This window comes from Mytilus galloprovincialis, chromosome 13 (genome assembly GCF_965363235.1).
Source record: "Mytilus galloprovincialis chromosome 13, xbMytGall1.hap1.1, whole genome shotgun sequence".
NCBI lineage: Eukaryota > Metazoa > Mollusca > Bivalvia > Mytilida > Mytilidae > Mytilus > Mytilus galloprovincialis.
This window is the reverse complement of record NC_134850.1, coordinates 23,254,248-23,276,901: the sequence shown is the minus strand read 5'-3', so window position 1 is coordinate 23,276,901 and position 22,654 is coordinate 23,254,248. Positions and strand designations below refer to the sequence as shown.

The window sequence follows — 22,654 nt, the reverse complement described above, 5'->3', positions numbered from 1 at the left end:
GTTGCTTTGGGCTTTGTCAAGAGTATGTAGAAACTTTGTGTCGTGAACTTATACACCATATTCATTGTTTCTTATTACCCAAACAATTATTGACGACAGACCTACACATTGATACTATAATAAATCAAATATTTGCATCATTTGGGAAATATGTGTGCAAGAAAAGTTAAGGGTAGTATTTTTAATGATTTTCTTCACATAATGAATTTAACAGTTTTACATTTTGTACGTTTTTCTAGTTAACGTAGGCTATGAATAAAAAGAGTCAATTATGATCAACATCAATAAAAAAAAATAAAAAAAATATGTTTTGATATGCAAACAAACATGTATCTATCAAGACTTCAATTTGGTAATTAAATGATGTCCATTACCCAAATATCATCGATAAGAAACCGTTAAATTCTGTTCTAAATGAGGGATAATTTTCGTAGCTCTTTGTTACTTCCAAGGTTTCCCACATGACCAAGACCATCTTGTAAAACAAACTGAATGGAATATCTGCCAGGTCTTTCAACATTAAGTAAGACGCTGTACAAAAGCATAAAAACAATTTTAATTTGGCCTGGACTATTTCTTCGATGTATTTTATCAAGTACTGCATGGCATCTCTATCAGCAGAAGAAAGGTTTACAAGAAAAAATAAGGCTTCCCAAAACGTTCTTAACAGTCGGTTGTTGCGTATTGTAAAGCTGTTGTTATTTCGTTGGGTTGATCAAGGTTCCCAAGTCCCAATAATGTACTTTGGTTGCTGAACTAGTTCTTAATGTGGAATTTCCTTTATGATTAATAGGTTGAAATTTTCAGGTTTTCCCACTTTTAACAAGAGTGGCTATCAGGAAAATCTGCAAGGTTTATTTTGTCGATCTCTGCAAGGTTTTCCAAAGCACATAACGAAGCTTCATTCTCACATGGTGTCCGGTGCTAAAAGATATCCATTATATCCGGTTTTACCTAACCAAACATTGCTTCTTCAAATATAACTCAGTCTAGTGCAATTGAACCATAAAATATTTTAAGTTGTGCGCACAAGATTAAAAAAGTTGTGCGCTCAAGTTTGAAAAAGTTGTGCGCACAAGATTAAAAATTGTGCGCACAAGTTTAAAATTTGTGCGCACAAGTTTAAAAGTTGTGTGCTCAAGATTTAAAGTTGTGCGCACAAGATTTAAAGTTGTGCGCACAAGATTTAAAGTTGTGCGTACAAGATTTAAAGTCGCGCGCACAAATATTCTAAATTTCATCTTTGGCACTTAAGGGGCTCCGTAGACATGCATTACTATCCTTCAATTTCATGCGGAATAAAACAGCGTTCAATGGAAGGCATAACGTTCTAGTCAGAAATTTAAGACGAGAGGCCCAAAACTTATCTACATTTGATAGATATGATTGTCGTGCTTGATACGTTATTTTGATTGGCTAACAGCATTGCGTCATTCTGAAATCAACATTCATTACACAATAAAATTGAAATTTATGTTGACACGAGGTCCCACAATAAAGTGAACAAGTAGATTAATTAAAAACTTAATAGAAATCGCATTTTCATGATCCTAGCTAAAAATGTAATTTTAAGTATTGAATGCTGCTTTTTTGTAATTTCATAGGGTTGTAAAAGCGTTGAACGTGCGCACATTTTAAAATGAAGCGCTTCCGGGCTTCATACAAAATGTACTTCGGTCAACGCATATACAACCTAAAAAGAAGCATTCAATTCTTAAAATGAATTTGCTATACAGAAGCAATTTAGAGTAGTTAATTTTTAAAAAATCGTATGAGAACGATTTTTCGAAATAATGAATTGAACAGCGAGCGTTTAGATAAATACTCCTTTGCTAATATCAGACCAATAACTCGGCGGATTCTAAGTACAATAAAAAAAAAAGTACATGTTAAGACACAATAATTAACTAGTGAGGATGTGATCCAGTATAATTACATTTACAATGCGACTTACAATCAGATTTTAATTATGACTAGATATATATATTAAAATTTTTAAATTCGCAAACTACATTTCACATCAAATAATAACAGTTCGTTAAAATATTGTCACTAGCGCTTTCATGCCTTCTGGCAATCTTCAGGCGACGTTTTAACAATGTATATATATTGTGAAGGTTGCAGGTTAAAACTAGATTGCTGATAATTCATTTTACAAATAGTTTAGCCAACAGAGGACATGTCAAAACGCAAAAAACATTATGAGCCAATAGAATCTCAGAACCGCCGTTTACGAAAAAAACCCATTATGAGTGTGCTTGCAGACTTAAAATCATTAAATGAAAGTAAAATGAAATAGAATAAAAAAAAGATATTCTAAATCAAATAACTTAAGGATGTTCCCTTTCCTGTTTCAAAAATAACCAGCTTTATAAAGACTGTTAGATATTTAAAGAATACAAATAAGGGAACTAAAAAATCTGAAAAAAAGGAGTGTGCTTGTTTTTGAAATATAAGCCATTGAAAATTTGGCTGGAAACTATTCTCTCTATACTTTTCATTATACATTTAACATTTATTTTGGCTTTTTTTTTTTCTTTCAAAAACTATGAAAAAATAACGAGGGTTTTGTAAGATTTTCAAAGACGGCATTTTATTCTAGATGTTATCAAATTATGGAAATAAAAATATGGGTTAATGGGCAATATTTTTTTAATAGGCCCTACATGGAAAAACCAGAGGATTCCGAATATCTGGTTTAGTTAATAAAAAAAAACAAGGGGAGCAAACATCCTTAACATAAAGTAATAATAAGACTTGAAGTGGTCATTTTGTGAAGTTTTACATGTGCTGCCATCATATACAAATAACAGTCATGCAAAACTTAGTATATCCATTCCGATTTCGGCGTTCATTGAATCAATCATCGATATATCATTTCGAGTTATGAACGATATTCAAACTATGTTCTTTTCGAGTGCAAATGTAAATCCTATGTAGCTCGATATCACGAATCACATAGCAAAAGCAGCATAGTAGAATATAACTTAGAATCGACAAACTTTATGCCAAAATTTACTAAAATCAAGTGAAGTGAAGTATATTGAATAAAGAAAACATCTTTTCACTTTCCTCAATTAAAATTTTCCGATTTCTGTTTGATTCTTGTTTTCAACCAGCTATTTATTGATTCTCCTATATTTTTAAAGAAGGGTAACATTTTTCATCCTAGCCCTCCCCCCCCTAAAACGGTAGCTCCTTAAATAAAGTATCACTTACTATGGACATTGAACTTAAAGCCATTAACATGGTTAAATAATACGTAATACTATTCGTAGATTATCGAATGCAATACTTCTCAGTACATTGGACTAGTAACGGAAAATCTATACACATTTTTGCGCCTGTCCCAAGTCAGGAGCCTCTGGCCTTTGTTAGTCTTGTATTATTTTAATTTTAGTTTCTTGTGTACAATTTGGAAATTAGTATGGCGTTCATTATCACTGAACTAGTATATATTTGTTTAGGGGCCAGCTGAAGGACGCCTTCGGGTGCGGGAATTTTTCGCTACATTGAAGACCTGTTGGTGACCTTCTGTTGTTGTTTTTTTCTAGGGTCGGGTTGTTGTCTCTTTGGCACATTCCCCATTTCCATTCTCAATTTTATATGCTGATGCACACAGATTTTTGAAGGTTGTCCTGACCAATATTACGTTTTGAAACATGTGCGTGACAGACAAACAGAAATATTAGAAATTTTATGATTACAAGTCTCTCCTCCGAATCAGGAACTTTCTATACTAACGGGACTGGTCACTTATAACAATGTCTATACAAATTTGCAGACATAAATTTAATCCTTTATTTGATGCAATATTTCCATTTATCATATACTTAGACTTAATAACATATGATTTTTACCGTATGATAATAGCATTAAATTAAAGTATTTTCTATATTTTTCGAATTGGTGCTTAGCGGGCTGATATGAAAAGTTTATCACATGCTTCGATTGTTATCACATGCCTTTCCGTAACGTTATCACATGGCATTCCGGTGATACTCGGCAAATTCCGGAAAATACACCTTAATGCTACGTTTTCAGTGAAAAACATTACAAAGTAGTGTACAAAACAATTATATGAATACTGGAAAGTATATTGTGTAAAATAATTAAATTAAATTAAAAAAAAATATTAAATAAATGCATTTTTTAAGTTTTTCTGAAACATAATTTAGAAAGTTACTTTAAAAAAAGTTGACTTTTCCAAATAATTTTCATTATGTATATTGTTGAATTATTTTTTTGTCGATTCGTCTATATTAAAATGTGTTTTTTTCTCTCTGTTGAGGCATATGATAGAAAGATTTCTTATTGAATGTATCAAATTTTGGATAAAAAGATCATAACATGTCATTTTTCATATCGCATGTATTATCAGCCCTCTGTCAATATCAGCCCTCGAGCCATGCGGCTCTTGGGCTGATATTGAACCTAGGGCTGATAATGCATGCGATATGAAAAATGCCATGTAATAATCTGATAATACAACATCCGCCATTTTTAAAAATCCCGAAATATTCACCAGATATATGTTTGAATATACTTAATCGATTTGCAAAGTTTTATTTTTATGAACGTAATTTCGTTATTGTTTGTACATGTAGACATGGGTATCGGTGTTTTAGGATAGAGTCAACGGAGAAATAAAAATGTTTTACGATTCTAAATTGACAGAATTTAATCAAAAATTAAACTGTTAGGACCAACATTGTTTGGTAGAAATATGTTTGAATATCAGAGATTGATTTGCAAAAATTAAAAAACTGGTCAGGTTAATGAGAAAATTAAACTTTATTGAAGCACTTATGCATTTTATTTGGGGCAATATAATACAAAATGGCGGCAAGTATACGTCACAAAAGTCACGTGATGTCTGACTTAGTTGGATATGGAACTGTGCCGTCGCTAATGTCAATTCATTTCATATTTACGAAGTGTTCTTCATAACTCTGTGACTAGACTCAAGCTAGTAGCCACTTTTAGCAGCCACTTTTAGCAGCCAATCAAGATAACAGCAACCTTTTTCCAGCTTCCAATTTTGATGATATGTCTAAAAACCAAAAACTATAACAGACTCGAAAGTTCCAAAAATCTCAAAATCTAAGTTAAGTGTAATTTAAGAGCGAAATTCGACAATTTCACGGCTTGTAGTGATTCTCAAAGGATTTCAATCCGTTTTAAATACCAATAATGATAGCAGCCACTTTTTCTCTTGAAATTCTAGCTACCAATACGATATGTAATATATTTTAACGTCTAAATGACCACAGGTGTTCCGCCTTACAAGTGAACGTTGAACAAACCAACACAAATGACAACTATATATATATATGTTTAAGTTTTCAAGTAACATTTTTTATGAAATTTAATACATTTTGACATTGCAAAATGCTAATTTTGAAAAGATTTCTAGGATCGTTTTTTAAATATAGATCTTTGAACTTTGAGGTTTTTTGTTATTAAATTTCGAGTGGCCATCATCTTGTTTCATATGTTTATCCCTTTTGCACGACTGGGGTGTTCTTCGAAACAGTATGTCTTAGTTTAATAATTTAACATTCTTTTAAACTATTTATTGCCATGGTGAATGGCTCTAAGGGACGACATCAAAATATAGTTTTTTCACTGACCCCCCTCCCCCTCCCCCCCTTGTTCCTCTTAATTTGGGAAAACTGATTGACTAATAAGGATATAAAATGTCAATTAAACAAAACTTGCGGCAATTTTGACCCTTAACCCATAACTATTTGAATTAAGGTTTTTTTTATCCTTCATTGATTTTTTTTATGTCGTCCCCAGGTAGAGAAAGTCCCTATGCAAATCAAAAATTTGTACATTTTCACGTATCTAATTATAAAAGGATTTTCTCAAAGATGTTTATTTTTGAATGTTTTTACAAAATTCTGTATCAGATTGTCCGGTGTTGCCACGATGTCTCAGATGCAGGGGTTCGAATTCCGCTGATAGAACAAAAATTTACTTCACAAATTTGCAGATCTAACATTGTTGTACTAATAGTATATTTGAGGTATATATATTTAAAGATTATGGTCTTTTTGTTTCACAAGAGGAAAAAACAGAAAAAGAACAGACGACAACGTACTCCAACCAATGACAGCACCAGCTCACATGGACAATCTGGTAACATGTATGTAAGCTGAAAAATGTAGCGATCTTTCACGTTTTGCTATATGCACAAAGATGGCGCCTTTTCCATTGATAGATTGATGGTTCGTACGTTACTATGTTGATTGGGTCTATCTCTTTGACCTTAATATAACCAGATACAAAAAATTCAATTCTAATGCAACAACGTTTGTAACGTTCATTTTGATTGGATAACGTCACTTATTTACATGGCATCAATTGACAATTGATGCTATGGGACGTACGCGCAAGCGCAGACGGCATATGACAGATTTTAAAACATGTTTTAATTTAACGTTGTTTTCTGTCAGTTTCATTAGAATGGAGATAACAATATTGTATTTTAAGCTCCGACGGCATCAATTGGGATTTGATGGTCGCAAATACCCGTTTACTGTCTCCGCTTACGCGTCGCCAGTAAACTTAATTTGCGACCATCAAATCCCCAATTGATGCCGTCGGAGCTTAAAATACAATACAGTTATCTCCTAAGTTGAAATCTGTCGATACCATCGCACAAGAGCCAACTATACATTGCAATTGGAAATATTTAGTTCCTAAATAGTTAAAATGTAATAAAATCAAGTTTTAAAATCAAGGTTGATCGTGTTAATGGTTTCATGATTTGAAAGAAAATGTTGTAATTTTTGTTTGAATTTTGATTCGAGTGTACTCTACAGTCAGTGGTAGATCAACCTCCCCCTTCTTTTTTTTATCACCAAAAATATATTTCTTGTTTTTCACGATTCATTTGAAATTTTTAGCTTATGGTCCATGTTTCACTACGACACGCTACTCTTTGTGGCTTTTCTTCACCTTTAAGGAATTCGTCCCCTTTTCAAAATATCATGGATCCGCACCTGCATTATGATTGTTTCCAGTTAAAGTGCATAGTAGGTGCTGTTGCTGATGGAATATTACCCAGGACGCATTAGATTCTGAAACGGCGAATTGCTAAGTATTTAAATTCTGCTAGAGTTTGATTCATAATCTCACAATACTACACGTTAGTTAAAAAGCACTAAATCTTGGAGAAAAGTGGTTGTACGCTGCATTGCACAGGAAGTTAGGCTAAACAAGAATCTCACAGTCTATTTTGATAACGTGAAAATAAACCCACGACAGGTCGAGAAATATTTTTCAAACGATATGACAGCAATTAGTTTTATTCTACGTAAACTGTATAATTTTTAAGAGATGTCTGTAATAAAAATCATCAACAATAGAAATAAAATAGGGAATGGAAATGGGGAATATGTCAAAGAGACAACAACCCGCCCAAAGAGAAAAAAACCAACCGAAGGTCACTATTGGGTCATAATACAGCGAGAAAATTCTGCACCCAAAGGCGTGCTTCAGCTGGCCACTAAACAATGTTCGGTTTTGCACAACTAAACAATATGACTTCAAATTTAGTCGGCAACTTTACAGTGATGCTTTCTGTTTTTTTTTTATAATTTGAAATATGAGTGTTGGTATCATTAGGACGGCAACGCATACACTCTTATTTTCTTAGTGAAGACAGTTGGGAAAGGTGAATAATTTAAGATGTATTGTTATTCTTTTGACATTTAGATTTTTCTTTTCTTCACACAAGGTTTCGGCTTTTCTCATTGTTGAAGGCCGTACGGTGACCTATAGTTGTTAATTTCTGTGTCATTTTGGTCTCTTGTGGACAGTTGTCTCATTGGCAATCATACCCAATTTTCTTTTTTATATATAATATACTTGACCAAATATAAGCGTTACCTGTTTTCATTAATGAAATAAATCTTTCATGATATTAACACTAGATAATCAATAGACCTATTAATCCGATGGTTTGTTTTGCGCCTTTCGAATATGCTTTATATTGATTTCACACAGCGACCATGCATATAAAAATCAGCGTGTGTGGATATTAAATTCCAACTAGATAGATTGTTATTTGAAAGTTTTCAACTTCAAAGTAAACAAATTTGGCGTTTGGGTTCGGACATAAATGAAAGAATAATTTCAACAAAATGTATAATTATTTGTAGCTACTGTATATACTGCAGCCTCTCCGTATACTTAGTACACTACAATACAATGACACTTATATTAAGTGTAGTGATACGAAGTAAGTGCGGAACGGATGTGGGCTCTGCGCTAGAGATTGATACTGCACCTACATATGTATGTCATATAAAATCGCATTTACGCCGATCTGGATCCGTGGTGGTCTTAATTTCTGTATTCTTAAACTTTTCAAGGCAATACACATTGACAATTGTCATCGCCAACACCCTGATAAAAACATTAAAGTACTATCAAATTTTGGGTAAAATACATTTTGTGCTTTTGAAGTAAATAAAACATAATATACAAAGAACATTTTTAAATGATATTCTCGAGCCACTTATTAATATAATTATTTTATTGAGAAACGAAAATAATCGTTAATGTAAGATTTAAGCAAAACATTACAGGTAAACGATTAAATCTGTTGAGTCTTATGTTTTTAAATGCATAACCACATAAGAACATGATCATTAAATCGCCATCTTTTATACTCTACGAATCATCATTGTAGATTTCTTCAACGATTTATATTTCCATTTACGGTATCGTATTCCTGCATAATAACTTGGTCCAGAAGTGTATTTCCCATTCAAACTAGCTCCATGTGAAGTCAAGCAATCATAAAACCACCACGCACCTTTTATATTAATGTGAGCAGCACAATTACCGAGGTATAATCTGTCATATGTTGAAAAGTAAGAACCGTTGTATTCTGTCATACCATCACCTGAAAATTAAAACAAATATTATACTCTTGTCTTATAATTTCGAAGCAACTAAATTCATGTTGATTGTAAAAAAAAATCTAGGTTTGAGTAAACAATGCATTTTTCTCTGTGATTTTCCAGGACAATGAAAAATAACTTAATTTCTCGTTCGCACGTTTATTTATTTCGAATTAAATTCGAATCGAATGTAAATTGCTTTAACACACTTTTTAAATTTTATTACTAAGTATTCGAGTTCGCACTAGAAATGCGTTTTCGTTTAAACCAATATGTTGAAAAGTAATAACCGTTGTATTCTGTCATACCATCACATGAAATCATAAAAAAAGATACTCTCTTCCTACAATTTCGAAGAATCTAAATTCAAGCTGTTTGTAAGAAATGTGGTTTTAAGTAAACAGTGCATTCTTTTTAATTAAGTTCATTCATATGTTTTGGATTCTAGTGTGACGTTCATTTTTACTAAACTATAGTACACATTTTTGTTTGGGGCAAGCTGAAGCCCGCGACTCCAGGTGTGGGATTTTCTCGCTGTGTTGAAGACACATAGGAGGCCTACGGCTGGTTTTTGTCCTTTAGTCGAGTTATTGGAACGTTGGCACTTTCTTTTTTTTTTTTTTTTTTTTTTTTTTAATAAGATCTTTATTGCACTTTTCTTTGCTGTTGTGACAAATTACTCGACCTACAGCAGTTGGCCGAATATCCCTGTGTATTAGTCACTGGATAACCAGGGAATTTATTCAATAAATTCATATTTATAGATAGTTAGTTTTACAGTTCATGGTTATTAGGGACCGTTCAATATTTACCAGATGGATGGGCCGGTGCATTCTTAATATTGTTTCATTACAAAAGCTAACGCCCATCCTTTTAAATTCTGGAAAAAAGTCCTTGCCCATCTAAAAAAATCTATAAAAAAAGTCCTTGCCCCTCTAAAACTATAAGACAATCAAAAATGATTTAGGTTCTTTTTCTATTTTAAAGTTTTTAAAATTTTATGTCTTGAAATCAAAGAATAAACTTTGGTGTTAATACAAAATTTAAAATGTGCTAGTTAATTCCATATATATGTATACATTTAGTTCAAATATGAATATTCCTTTATCTGTTCTACTTTTGGAAAAAGAAATTATTGTCCTTTTAAGCAAATATAGGCAGGCATGTTTTTGAATTTGATGCAGCCTTTTTCGCCTATTAATTAATTCCCTAAATTTGACAACTAAACACCAAACTATCAAAAAACCTAGCATTCTGTAAGATTGATATATAAATGAGAAAGCTGTACAGTTATATGAAAATCTAAGTTATTTGAAAAAGTTAAAAAAAAATTAAAGGTGACCAGTCACCATCCAAATTTGGTACAAACTTAAAATTGCAGCTTTTTTTAAAGCTATTTTAACTAAATCCATAAAAATGACAGCAAAAACACAAAGTACTAAACAGCCTGGCATTCAGTAAGATCAATATAAAAATGATTTAGCAGTAGAGTTTTATGAAAATGCAAGTTGATTTGAAAAAGTTATGAACAAATTTAAAGATGACTATCTTGAAATAACCTAAAACAGAAAATTTAGCTTTTTCTTAAACCTTTTTATTAAATCCATAAGAATGACAGCAGCACACCAAACTACCAAACAACTTGGCATTCTTTTAGATCAATATATAAATGAAATAGCTGTAAAGTTTTATGGAAATCCATGTTGATTTGAAAAAGTTATAAAAAAAATTAAAGATGACTATCTGGATTTAGCATAAACTGAAAATTTGAGCTTTTTCTTTAACCTTGTTATTAAATCCGTAAGAATGACAGACATACATCAAACTACCAATCAACTTGGCATTCTGTAAGTTCAATATATAAATGAAAAGGCTGTATAGTTTTATGAAAATCCAGGTTGATTTAAAAAAGTTATAAAAGACATTAAAGATGACTATCTAGATTCAGCCTAAACTTAAAATTCTAGATTTTTTTTTACCTATTTATAAAATCCATAAAAATGACAGCAATACACCAAAGTACCAAACAAACTGGCTTTCTGTAAGATCAATATATAATTCAGATAGCTCTTGAGTTTTATGAAAATCCAAGTTGATTTGAAAAAGTTATAAAAAAAATTAAAGTTGACTATCTGAATTTAGCCTAAAATGAAAATTTGAGCTTTTTTCTTACCTATTAATATAATCCATAAATTTAACAGCAATACACCTAACTACCAAACAACCTGGTTTCCTATAAGATCAATATATTAATGAATAAGCTGTATAGGTTTTTGAAAATCCAAATTGATTTGAAAAATTTACAAAAAAATTAAAGTTGACTATCTGAATTTATCCCTAACTAAAAATTTGAGCTTTTTTTCTAACCTATTAATTAAATCCATAAATTTAACAGCAATACACCAAACTATTAAACAACTTGGTATTCCATAAGGTCAAAATAATTTATAAGATAGTCCGAACAGAAAATTTTAGCTTTTTTAATCCTTAATTAAATCCTTAAAGTTGACAGAAATGAACCAAGCTACCAGTTTTTGAGTGCCCGCAAAAGAAATTTCTTACACACCGATGAAATGGATAAAAAAAATTCCTATAAAATATGTTCTGGCCCATCCACTAAATATTTAAAAAAAAGTTCTCGCCCATCCAAATATTTCCACAAAAAAAGTGCTTGCCCCGCCCCATTTTGCACCGGCCCATCCATCTGATAAATATTGAACGGTCCCTTACATGTATACATTTGCAAAACAAAATTGTTCCATGATTACGGAACGTGTACAGTATTGTCCGGTTCTGTTTCTAAAGATTAAAACTTTATGATCATTGACCTTAACCTTATCGATGAAAACCGTTAAACATTTTACAGCTGGTTGATCAATTGTCCGGATTAATTTATACGTTTTATTTATTCTCACGAACAACTTAAACTTAAGTTGAAAATTATATGTGGTAAGTTTCGACATTGTAATTGAAAATTCATTTGATTAAGTGTGCATAAAATTAATGTGTTTGGAGACAAAATTCTGTACATTTTCACGAAGCATGCTGTTTTGGCTTATTACCACGTGTTTAGATATATTGTCAACTTTTGCTAAAAAAAATTCTATACATGAAAATATATATGTAGCTATTCATGATCATATGTATCTTTTTACATCATTTAAAAATTTGCTGTTTTTAGCATTGATATATTTGTTAATTTGGTATGTGTTTAAAAATTCATTTCTGAAAACTGCATAAGCGTCTATGCCTTTTTGTTTATAATTTGATATATGAGTACTTTTATGAATTGAATATATTAAGACAGTTAGGAAGAGATTTATATCATTATACATAGGATCATGTATTTTATAGCCCAGTACTAAAGTTTTAAAATAAAAAAATATGTGACCCAATTTTGATTTTGCTTACAAGTACATATATTTTCTTCCAAAATTCATGAAAGAATTGACATTTGAGAAAAAAGTGTTCGTAATCTTCAGTCAAGTAACACAAGTCACACATACTTGTTTCTTGTATGTGCCATTGTAGTAATAATTGTTTACATGGGAGGATGTAATGGAGTAATTTCCATCTTAACATTTTATATTTGTTATTAATTAAATAGGTAAAAGTAAATTGTAGCACATTATTTATTGGAGTGATTGATTCTAGATTGAAGATGTTTGTCCATTTGGAGAATCCTATTGGTCTCTCATCATTTTTGTTATTTAAATGGTTATATATATCTTTGGACGACATATTTTCAATTAATACTGTTTTTTTGTTAACAGTCAAGGACAAGTTTAATTTTGTTTTTACAAAAGTTTTCAAAGATTTGTCAGATTTTAGTGTACTAACCCATTCTTTCGGAATACAATTTTTCAATTTCAAAAGTTCAGAGATCCAATTAGTTTTTGAGGTTAGTTTCTCCAATATAACTTTTTGTGATATGTGCCCTTTTTGATCAATTATATCATTAATGAAAATAATACCATCTTTTATCCAATTTAGGTACATTTTTTTGTAAACTAAACATTTTCCTTTAAATTTTATATTTTTATTACCCCACAACATTTGCTGTCTAATATTTCTAAAATTTATGATTGGTGTATTACTTGTTGGTGTATTATTTGCTTTGTACCAGCTTTTTAATATGTTCAAGTAAAAATGAGGGTAGTACATTACTTAAATTAGGCAATGATTTTATGTTGTCTGGCATCATATGAAATATAAGGTTGTTTTTACCAAATTTATTGAAATAATATATTGGAATGACTTTCCAGTTAGCAAATTCCTTTGCCGTTAATCGTTTAACCCATGAAATTTGTAATGCATTTAAGAAGTAATCAATGTCTGTCATTTTCAGACCTCCATTTGTGTAATCTTTGGTAAGTGTTGAACGTTTTACTTTTTCTTGTTTATTATTCCATATAAAGTTGTATATAAGTTTTTTTAAATCTTTTATGTACATTTGGGGTATTGAAACAACCGAAGCTAAAAATTAGGTAAAATAAGCGACTTAACAACTGTTATTCGACCTATCATTGTTAAATTTCTTTTTTCCCAATCTAGTATTAATTTTTTTGACTGTTTCATTGTTTTTTTCAATATTTAATTTGTCACATTCACTTTTATTTAATCCAAAATAGACACCTAAACTTTTAATTGGTTCTTTGCTCCAGTGTATATTTTCAATATTTTCTTTACAATGTTTAAGTCTACCTAACCATATACCTTCTGTTTTAGATTTACTCAGTTTTAAACCAGAAAGTGTTCCAAATATTTCTATTAGGTTCAATGCTTGGTGTATTTCATTTTTTGAACTGAGAAAGAGTGTTTTGTCATCAGCCAATTGGGAAATTTTTAAACTATGTGTTTTTTCATCAAGTTTAATTTGAAACCCTTTAATGTTTGAATCTTTTCTTACTCTACAGGCCAGGATTTCAACTGCTATTACAAAAATAAGAGAACTTAACGGACATCCTTGTTTTATACCACGGTGAAGACTATAGGTTTCTGAGATCCAGCCGTTATTAGACAGGCATCCTTTAGTATCATTATATAACGTTTTAACCCATTTTGAAAAGGAATGTGGTATTCCAAATTTTAGTAGAGATTCATACATGAAGGGCCATTCTATAGAATCAAAGGCTTTGGAAAAGTCTATGAACAATAAAACCCCATCTATATTAAATTTTTCTGAGTAGTCTATTATATCTTGAATCTGGCGAATGTTAAAACCTATGTACCGATTTTTTATATATCCATTCTGATCACTATGAATAATTTTGGACAACACCACCTTTAATCTTTACGCTAAGGCATGGGCCATAAGCTCAGTGTCTACATTTAATAAAGTGATTGGCCTGTAGTTATCTAATGATAGTGGATAATTTTTTTTATAAAGTAAGGAGATAACACCTATTTTTTGGAGAGTTGTCATTTCTTCTTTTTCATAACATGTTGGCACTTTCTCCATTTCCATTATCAATTGTATTCTGTTTGTGATTGTCAGCAACAAAATGGAAGAATGCATAAGTATCTAAAAGATTTATTTTTCGTTGCAAATTTATTTGACAAAAACATTTTGAGTAGATCTGTTAGTCATCTTACTAATGCTTTGGTATAGGAATATAACAATGCTTGTTAAAACAAAACATCTGTGACTATAGAGGACAGTGGAGCCTTCTGATTGCCCAATCTCGAGACAGTGAAGCAAGTATTTCCTCTGTTATTTGAACCTATATTTTCAATTTCTTATAAATGTTTTAGAAACCACGTTCGAGTTCAAAATTAGTAGTTGGTTTTTTTTACACAAACTCCTGCCGTCTTTTTTTAAGTTTCATCTTTAGTACCTTCTCCCCTTCAAACTCAAATGGTAAATTTATATATTGAAATTAACCGGTGTATGTTGTTTTATTTAACACAATTTTGTCCCTGGTAAGAGTCGTCTTTTCAATACACCATTGTATCAACACCCATATAAAAATATAACCATAAATGTAGTACCTGCATCGCCTGAATAGCCACTTATGTGAAGTTTGTACTTGTTCGAAGCGCCGTCAATTTTGAAATTCTTGAAATTTGCATATCTTTTACTTCCGTCCCAGTCCTCTAGATTTATTCTTAACTCGTGTGTTCCAATTGATGTCAGTAATTCTATGTTCCTATTACCTGTTTAGTAAAACAACCATTATGCAAATTAAAGCTACATTTTGTATACCATACAGTGATACACCATGTACATCTTATGACCATGTGTCCGCTTTTTAACTTAATAAGAGAAAACAAATATCAGGTAAAGTGTCGCATGTTCCGAAAAGCGATAAGTTCTATTGTACTTTCTTTATATATCGCGTTCCCGAACATAAATTGGATTAATCTAATTAATTGTTTTACAAGAGTGACTCATTATGGAGACGTTAAACGTATTTCCAGCAATCAATTAAAACAGTAATTTGCTTCTCTGCTTATATTTAGCGTATCTTTAAACAATACCTTATTCTGCTGCAAGAACTTTCCATCTAACAAATTTCATATTTGTTATTTGTAATTTTAATGTATTATCTTTCTGGAATGTAATATTTCCCACTATAACTAAAGTACACATCAATTTGTCAGAAATGCATAACTTTCTGTGTTGTCCTTTTTTTTTTAAATCGTATAAATAAATACAAATACAAATAAAATTACCTAGCCAAAACTCCCCATTTAGATCACCAAATCCATGTTCATAATCTTCCCAATTTCTGTAAAATTCTGTTGAGCCATCAAAACGTTTTTGAATAACCTAAAAACGGATTTTACATAAAATGTTGATAGATTATAATGCGTTTCTGGTTCGGCTTTTTGCACAGATAAAATTTACAGCCAATATCGTATCCAACTGCCTTAGATGTGGATGATCAGTACTGTTATATTTTTTTTTTTGTAAATTCAGCTGATTCACAAACCACGCCTTTTCTTGGGGGAGAGATGGAATATTAATTTAAACACCGAGAAGTTCGAGGCATATCAATGTATAAATAATTTAAACAAAACTTCTGCACAGTAAAGTAATAGCTTTAACAGTGCCTATGGGAATTTCATTGTCTATATTCACAGAAGCCAACATGTACAATTACTTTAACAAAAGGTATATTGTATATCTTTGTCGTCGTATGACAGCGTTTGCTTCTTTTTGTACAATTACAGTTATATAATTATTGCTTTTTCAAAAACCCTATCATAAGTGAAAATAAGCAAACTTTTCTGGAAAAAAAAAATATTCATACCGTCCAGTTCTCATCCTCACACCGCACCTTGAATGTGTGTAGTGTGTCAGGTGAAATAGTGTATATACCAGATTTGACATCCGCAATATCTTTGCACTCCTTGCCTTTATCAATATAATAAGAGTCGTGTGCTGCAAAAATTAAATCGTAACTTATTGCATTTGTATCAAATATCTTTTTCCTCTTTCAGATAGTAGTATCTAATTTATCATTTGTATTCAATGGCAAGCCGTTCTCGTCAAGACTATGTTCAAACCTTTTTTTTTCTCGAAAATATTTCACACTGAGAATAAAACAAACTGAGATTCAAAAACCTAAAATAACACACTGGGAAATCGATGTTACACACTGAGATTTTGAAAATTACACACTGAGACTTTAGAAAATGAAAAACACACACTTATAATTGTAAATTACACACTGAGACTTTAAAAACACAGTATGTTCATTACTTATGGATATTCACGTGATTATTAAGTCAACAGATTAATAGCTTTGTCTCCCAAACTCTCGACATTAAAATGCATTGCGTTTCCTTCAACCAACATTTGTGATAAATTTCTAGATTTAACACCTTTTTTCTGTACGTACTTATATTGAAAAGTTAGTTGTCTATGATTCAGATTAATACTTACCGTTTATCATGAGTTTGTGCTGGAAAACGGTTTAATCATGGGTCCTCTTTCATAATTCTTTTAAAGTAATCCCTGAGCTCGTAGGGTAATCTTTTATACTTTTGTTACTTGTATATGCCATAAAGGCTCTTGGGTAAAAAAATCAATGCATTGTTCATCTTTTAGTAGATTGTTCCAATGTCTTCTCATAATTGTTATCAAGTTTTTCGCCATTTGTTAATATTTCGTAATGAGAGTAAGTCATGATTTTCTTGTTCTATTTGTCTTTTATAACGTAGTTTTTTCTATACGTTGTATTACTAATGTTTCTTGTAAAACATTTGATGCCAAATTGAAGGACTAACGAGTTCTATTCCTTTGTTGTTTTAAGCTTGTAATGTATTCAGATTGAGTATGATAACTATATATGTGAGTTTTTCAGTTAATGTCATCTCAGTATGTCTTTATGAAATCTCAGATTGTAATTTTCAATTCTCAGTATGTAATGTTCAATTCTCAGTGTTTATTTTGTTTTTTGTTGTAATCTCAGTGCGTCTTTCTGAATTTTAATGTGCATTTTTTAATTCTCAGTGTGTAAATATTTCGAAAAAAAGTATACAGAAAGTAGTGACGAGAACGACTTGCCATAATTAGTTGTTTCTGTGTTGATAAAGGACATATAAAACAATCGTATGAGCAATGGACAAATAAACTGTAGTTTCTGCTTATTACGTAAAGTTAACAATACGCGTCTGCTTATTGATAATAATAGTAAAATTGAGTCTCATATTTAACATGTTTAACATCTTATTCAATAGATGCAGTCCCTGTCACATGAAATTGTATTTTTAAGATACGGAAAGAAAGAATTGTTTTTATTTAGTGTACTACATGAATCAATTTTCATTTCAAACATGAAAAAACCCAGCCCAATGTATATGACACGTTAGTCCTGATCATTATTTACCCCTTTTTAATCCTTCAGATCTTGTTTTTTCTTTTTTTTTTCATGTTCTCACAAGTGCGATAGATAAGGTTAAAGGTCAATAAGATTCACTGTCATATATTATGAGCCTAAAATAACATTTGAACAGTGTTAATTAACAGTAATCAGTGGCGGATCCAGAAATTGGGGGCCCATTGATTGACCTAAGAGGGGGCCCGCTCCAGTCACGCTCCAGTCACGCTTCAGTGATTCCCTATATAAGCAACCAAAATTTTTCCCAAAAAGGGGGGGCCCGGGCCCCCTTCCCCCCTAAATCCGCCTCTGGTAATAGTAACACTCTTTGGTGCTTTCCTCCTACAACCCAAACAAACCACCAGGGATATTATTAGTTATCTTGGTGTAATCAGGGGTGTACAGAATTATACTACATTGTTGAAAATTCATACACCCTGAGGCGCAGCCGAATGGGTGTATGAATGTTTAACATCGGTGTAAAATTCTGTACACCCCTTTGGTATTTTTTTTTATATATTGCTTTATTACTACGTGTAAGTGTAAACTTTCAAACAAGTTGTTGAACTATCTATTAAATGTGAGATTTGTGTTACTAGAAAGTAGAACAGGTTCTGGTATAGGTTTAGAACATCATTTAAAAGGGGAATTCAGGGGTTCTGTCTGTTGCTACGAACATTCAGAATTAAAAAAAAGGCTATGACATATCAAATGCAACCGTTTTACAAAATCTATTTCTTGCTTAATCATGTCAATAATGGGCTATTTGAAAGTAATACATTTTCTAATTACCAGGAATTTACAAAAAAATATTACTCTTGTAAATACCACCTTGAAATTGTATCCAATACTTGCCTAATACAGTAATTGTAATTGAAATCGAAAATTGTGTCGGAATGTATGACGCCTTGACGTCAGAAAATTTTAATATTCATCATTATATTTTAACCTACAAAACAGTGCAGTGTTTGTTTTACTTCTTGCTTTGATTTTAAATTACATCCTGATGCTGACAAATACAACCACTGAATAACTGCTGTTGCTGATTGAAGTTTCATGTTCGCTGGTATCATCATTCCAGTACATAATGTATTTAGCACTTTTGTGATTACATCAAATATTCTTTTAATGACAATTTACTGTTTATAAAACTTTAAAATGCATTCGAAACACCAACGGTTTGTTCTTCCCAGTGCATCGATGGCTTTCGCCAGATTTGACAAACTTCTATGGTTTATGTTTGGTTTTCAATTGCCTTATTGGTTTGGCATTTAACCGTTTTCATTCAAGGGCCATTAATAGGTCGTGTATAGACAAAACGTATAGCGTACACAACAATAGCCTTATATCCTAAATGGGTTTTGTATGTGTTTGTTATGTGTTGTGTTGGTTATTTGACAATACTGTGCACGAAAAGATTTTTTTTTTATGTCTCACATTACTAATAAATAAAACGCGTAGATCTTTTTGAATATAAGTGCATGAAAATCTGAAAAACAGTGAATTATATTTTGCGTTTGTTTTGTGCTGTTCAATTGATCATGCCGACAGTAATTCAGCACACGATTGTCTTGTTTAAACAATCAAAAAACTAGTGGTATGTAAGTAGATTAATTAAGAAAAAATAGGACTTTATAATTCCAATGCGTCCTTTATCAGTAAATAAACCCACGTCCACTTGTATTTTTGTCCATCTGATGAGTTTCAACTGATTTGTATAGTTCGTTCTTATGTTGTACTGTTATACCACTGTCCCAGGTTAGGGGAGGGTTGGGATCCCGCTAACATGTTTAACCCCGCAACATTATTTATGTATGTGCCTGTCCCAAGTCAGGAGCCTGTAATTCAGTGGTTGTCGTTTGTTTATGTGTTACATATTTGTTTTTCGTTCTTTTTTTTTACATAAATAAGGCCGTTAGTTTTCTCGTTTGAATTGTCTTATCGAGGCCTTTTATAGCTGACAATGCGGTATGGGCTTTGCTTATTGTTGAAGGCCGTACGGTGACCTATAGTTGGTAATGTCTGTGTCATTTTAGTCTTTTGTGGATAGTTGTCTCATTGGCAATCATACCACATCTTCTTTTTTATATCATCATAGATACCAAGACTAAATTTTATGTACACGTCTTAAGCGAAAGATGCATTGGAACCGAAAGAGTTGAAATGCCATATGACCAAAAAGAACCTTTTAAAAAGCCAAATCAATCTGAGGTCAACTTTGCATGTGGCAGTTGCAAACTTTGTTTCTTTATAATGTCTGAATATATAAACGGACAATTTTAGAAACGTTTGTTATAAGTCATGTCAGTATTCAAGTACTAAATACTTATAAGATGATACCTTCAGGGACTGGTTTTTCACCAGCAGCGGAATCGACAAGTATGCAAAAAAGTATACAAATAATGACAAGTATATTTAAACACTAAAAAAGGAAAATAACTTACAAGGTATTCTCGAAATAAAGTTTTGAATCGTCGTATTTAAGTCCTCTTTTATATTATTTTCCATGAAATATAGTGACTGGTTGAATCGGTCTTTCTCTTGACGAAAATTATGTTGTAATAGTTCCAGAGCGTCTTCTCTTTTACTGAGAGATTTGCTGAATTCGTTCATTTTGAATGATATTGATTCTAACATACTTTTGACTTTGCTTTCAGTCTGAGTTTCAATATTATCAACAGTTACCTGAAAGGTATCGTTATATCGTTGCTGCTCTTGGAGCAGAGTAGAATGTAATAGTTTCAAGGCATTTTCACTTCTTTTCTCGTAATCCCCAATTTTAGTTGATAATGAATCTAAAACACTTTTGACCTTAGTCTCCGACTGTAGGTATATATTCTCAACAGCGTCCTGGAAAGAATCATTTAGTCGTATTTGTATCTGTTTAAACTGTTCCCGCTCTTTCTGAAAAGAAGACTGTATCATGCCAATGACATTTTCACTTCTTTTCTCGTATTCCTCTATTTTAGTTGATAATGAATCTAAAACACTTTTGACTTTATTCTCGGACTGATGAATTACATTCTCAACTGTTTCCTGCAATGAATCATTTTGTCGTATTTTCATCTGTTGAAACTGTTTCCGCACTTTCTGAAAAGAAGACTGTAACAGATCAATGACATTTTCACTTTTATTCTCGAATTCCTCCATTTTGATTGATAATGAATCCGTAACACTTTTGACTTTACTCTCCAACAGACGGTATGTATTCTCAACAGTTTCCTGGGTGGCATTATTTATTCTTGTCTGTTCCTGTTCAAACTGTTTCTTCTCTTGACGTAAAGAAGACCGTAGTGGTTCAATGGCATTTTCTCTTCTATTCTGTGATTCGTTGTATTCTTCAATTTTATATGATAATAAATCTAAAGCACTTTTAACTTTATTTTCCGATTTGAGATATACATTTTCGACAGTTTCGTGGAATGAACCATTCAAACGTGTTTGTTCCTGGTGTAGTATTTCCCGCATTGATTCTAAAAATGTTTCAGTTTTCTTTTTGGCACTATCAATTTTATCAAGGTGTGTTGGAATCGAATCTTCCCAAGTTTTAATTTTTGCTTCATACATTTCCATCTTAAGTTCTAGACGAATAAGTTTTTCCAATACTTTTTCTTCAAAATGATATTTGGAACATTGTAGTGATGATTCCAAAGGGGATCCAATTGAACTAGCACAGCACCCAGCGTAACAAATACATATGCAAATAATACAGACAAAGGCCATTGTAGCTATATATCTTTCCTTTACATACGTAAATTGTTTGTGGTACCAAACACTCAATGCATTTCGTTTGACTAGACAATTAGATAATTCTTTAGTTAATGAGTGAGTGCAGAGGAAGAAACACAAAAACCTCTTATCAAAATCCGAGATCAGATGTAAAGTTTCTGTATATTTGAATAAAATGCACCTGTTTCATAATTGATCAGATAAACATTTAAATTTATATTTGCGTAAAGGTATAAATTTTTAGAGTTAAAGGAAATTTATCATACAAAAAATGAGTTTTAGTATGTTTGAGATCACATAAAATGTATACATAACACTACATGTTAAGATATTGCACCTGTTGTTGTTGTTTCGGTCTTCTTATCAAATCATTAAAACTGCTACAATTCTAAAGCTATGATTGTCGAGATCTCATGTTAAATAAAGATTTAGATACTAAACACGATTTTAATAAAATATTTTGATTCTTTATATTTTTTCTTTAAAATATAAGATAAATTATCCTTGATCTCAATTAATTTACCATTTTAACGTTTGGATTATGATTTATTTGTATATCTCATTTTAAATAAATACAATCACTATTTGAACATCAAATCATTCTAAGGCTTTAGTTGAAGCCTTGTGTAACCTTTCTATATACTTCATTGATATATCGTTTATACCGGAATGTATCTAAATTTGTTGATGATTAAGACAGGCAAATTCTTAAAAGAAAATAGATATCTGTTTTTGTTTTTCATTTTCAAAACAACCTATAAGGTCTCATTCTTAAATGTTGATTGAAGGAGATATTTTTACCTTTTTCTTAATCATGGAGTAACATTGATAAAAAATATTAAAAAAATTGGCCTCTATCCCCATATGATATAAGACTGTAAAAAGTGCACGTGATAGAATTGAAGACTTTATCCAATTGATAGGAGTCATTGACCTCAAAAGACCATTCTCAATGTGTAATACCACCATTTATTTTTCCCTATTAGTCTTTGTTAAATTTGCACTTTTCAAAACATCATGCAGAATGTATCTTTGTTGTGCATAAAGAAATACTTGGCATGAGTAAAGTATTATCCAGTCAAGTACTATAGACAAAACTTCACATACCATTTCATTGCATATAAGAAAATCACCAATTAAATGTTCACCTCTTTTTGCCTGTGTACAAGTTTTAGTAAC

At 31.4% G+C, this 22,654-nt stretch overlaps 1 protein-coding gene across 1 annotated transcript; it reads right to left on the bottom strand.

Annotated features, from left to right (window-relative positions):
• Positions 1 to 8,557: 8,557 nt before the first annotated feature.
• Positions 8,558 to 21,447, bottom strand: LOC143056860 (uncharacterized). The gene is made up of 5 exons (XM_076230028.1): positions 20,191 to 21,447; positions 16,175 to 16,305; positions 15,594 to 15,690; positions 14,910 to 15,074; positions 8,558 to 8,920 (listed from the first exon to the last, which is right to left on the bottom strand). Exons 1-5 carry the CDS (start codon positions 21,317 to 21,319, stop codon positions 8,679 to 8,681), a joined length of 1,764 nt encoding a protein of 587 aa, XP_076086143.1. The 5' UTR covers positions 21,320 to 21,447; the 3' UTR covers positions 8,558 to 8,678.
• Positions 21,448 to 22,654: the final 1,207 nt, after the last annotated feature.

Bases quoted from the DNA above. Each gene is read 5' to 3' on its own strand.
- LOC143056860 (XM_076230028.1), bottom strand. From the start codon at position 21,319: ATGGAAATGTATGAAGCAAAAATTAAAACTTGGGAAGATTCGATTCCA. The intron at 16,306-20,190 runs GTAAGTTATTTT...TAATTTTTGCAG, and splicing joins CTTTATTTCGAGAATACCTT to CACACGACTCTTATTATATT. The intron at 8,921-14,909 runs GTACTACATTTA...TTTAATTTTCAG, and splicing joins TGGCTATTCAGGCGATGCAG to GTGATGGTATGACAGAATAC.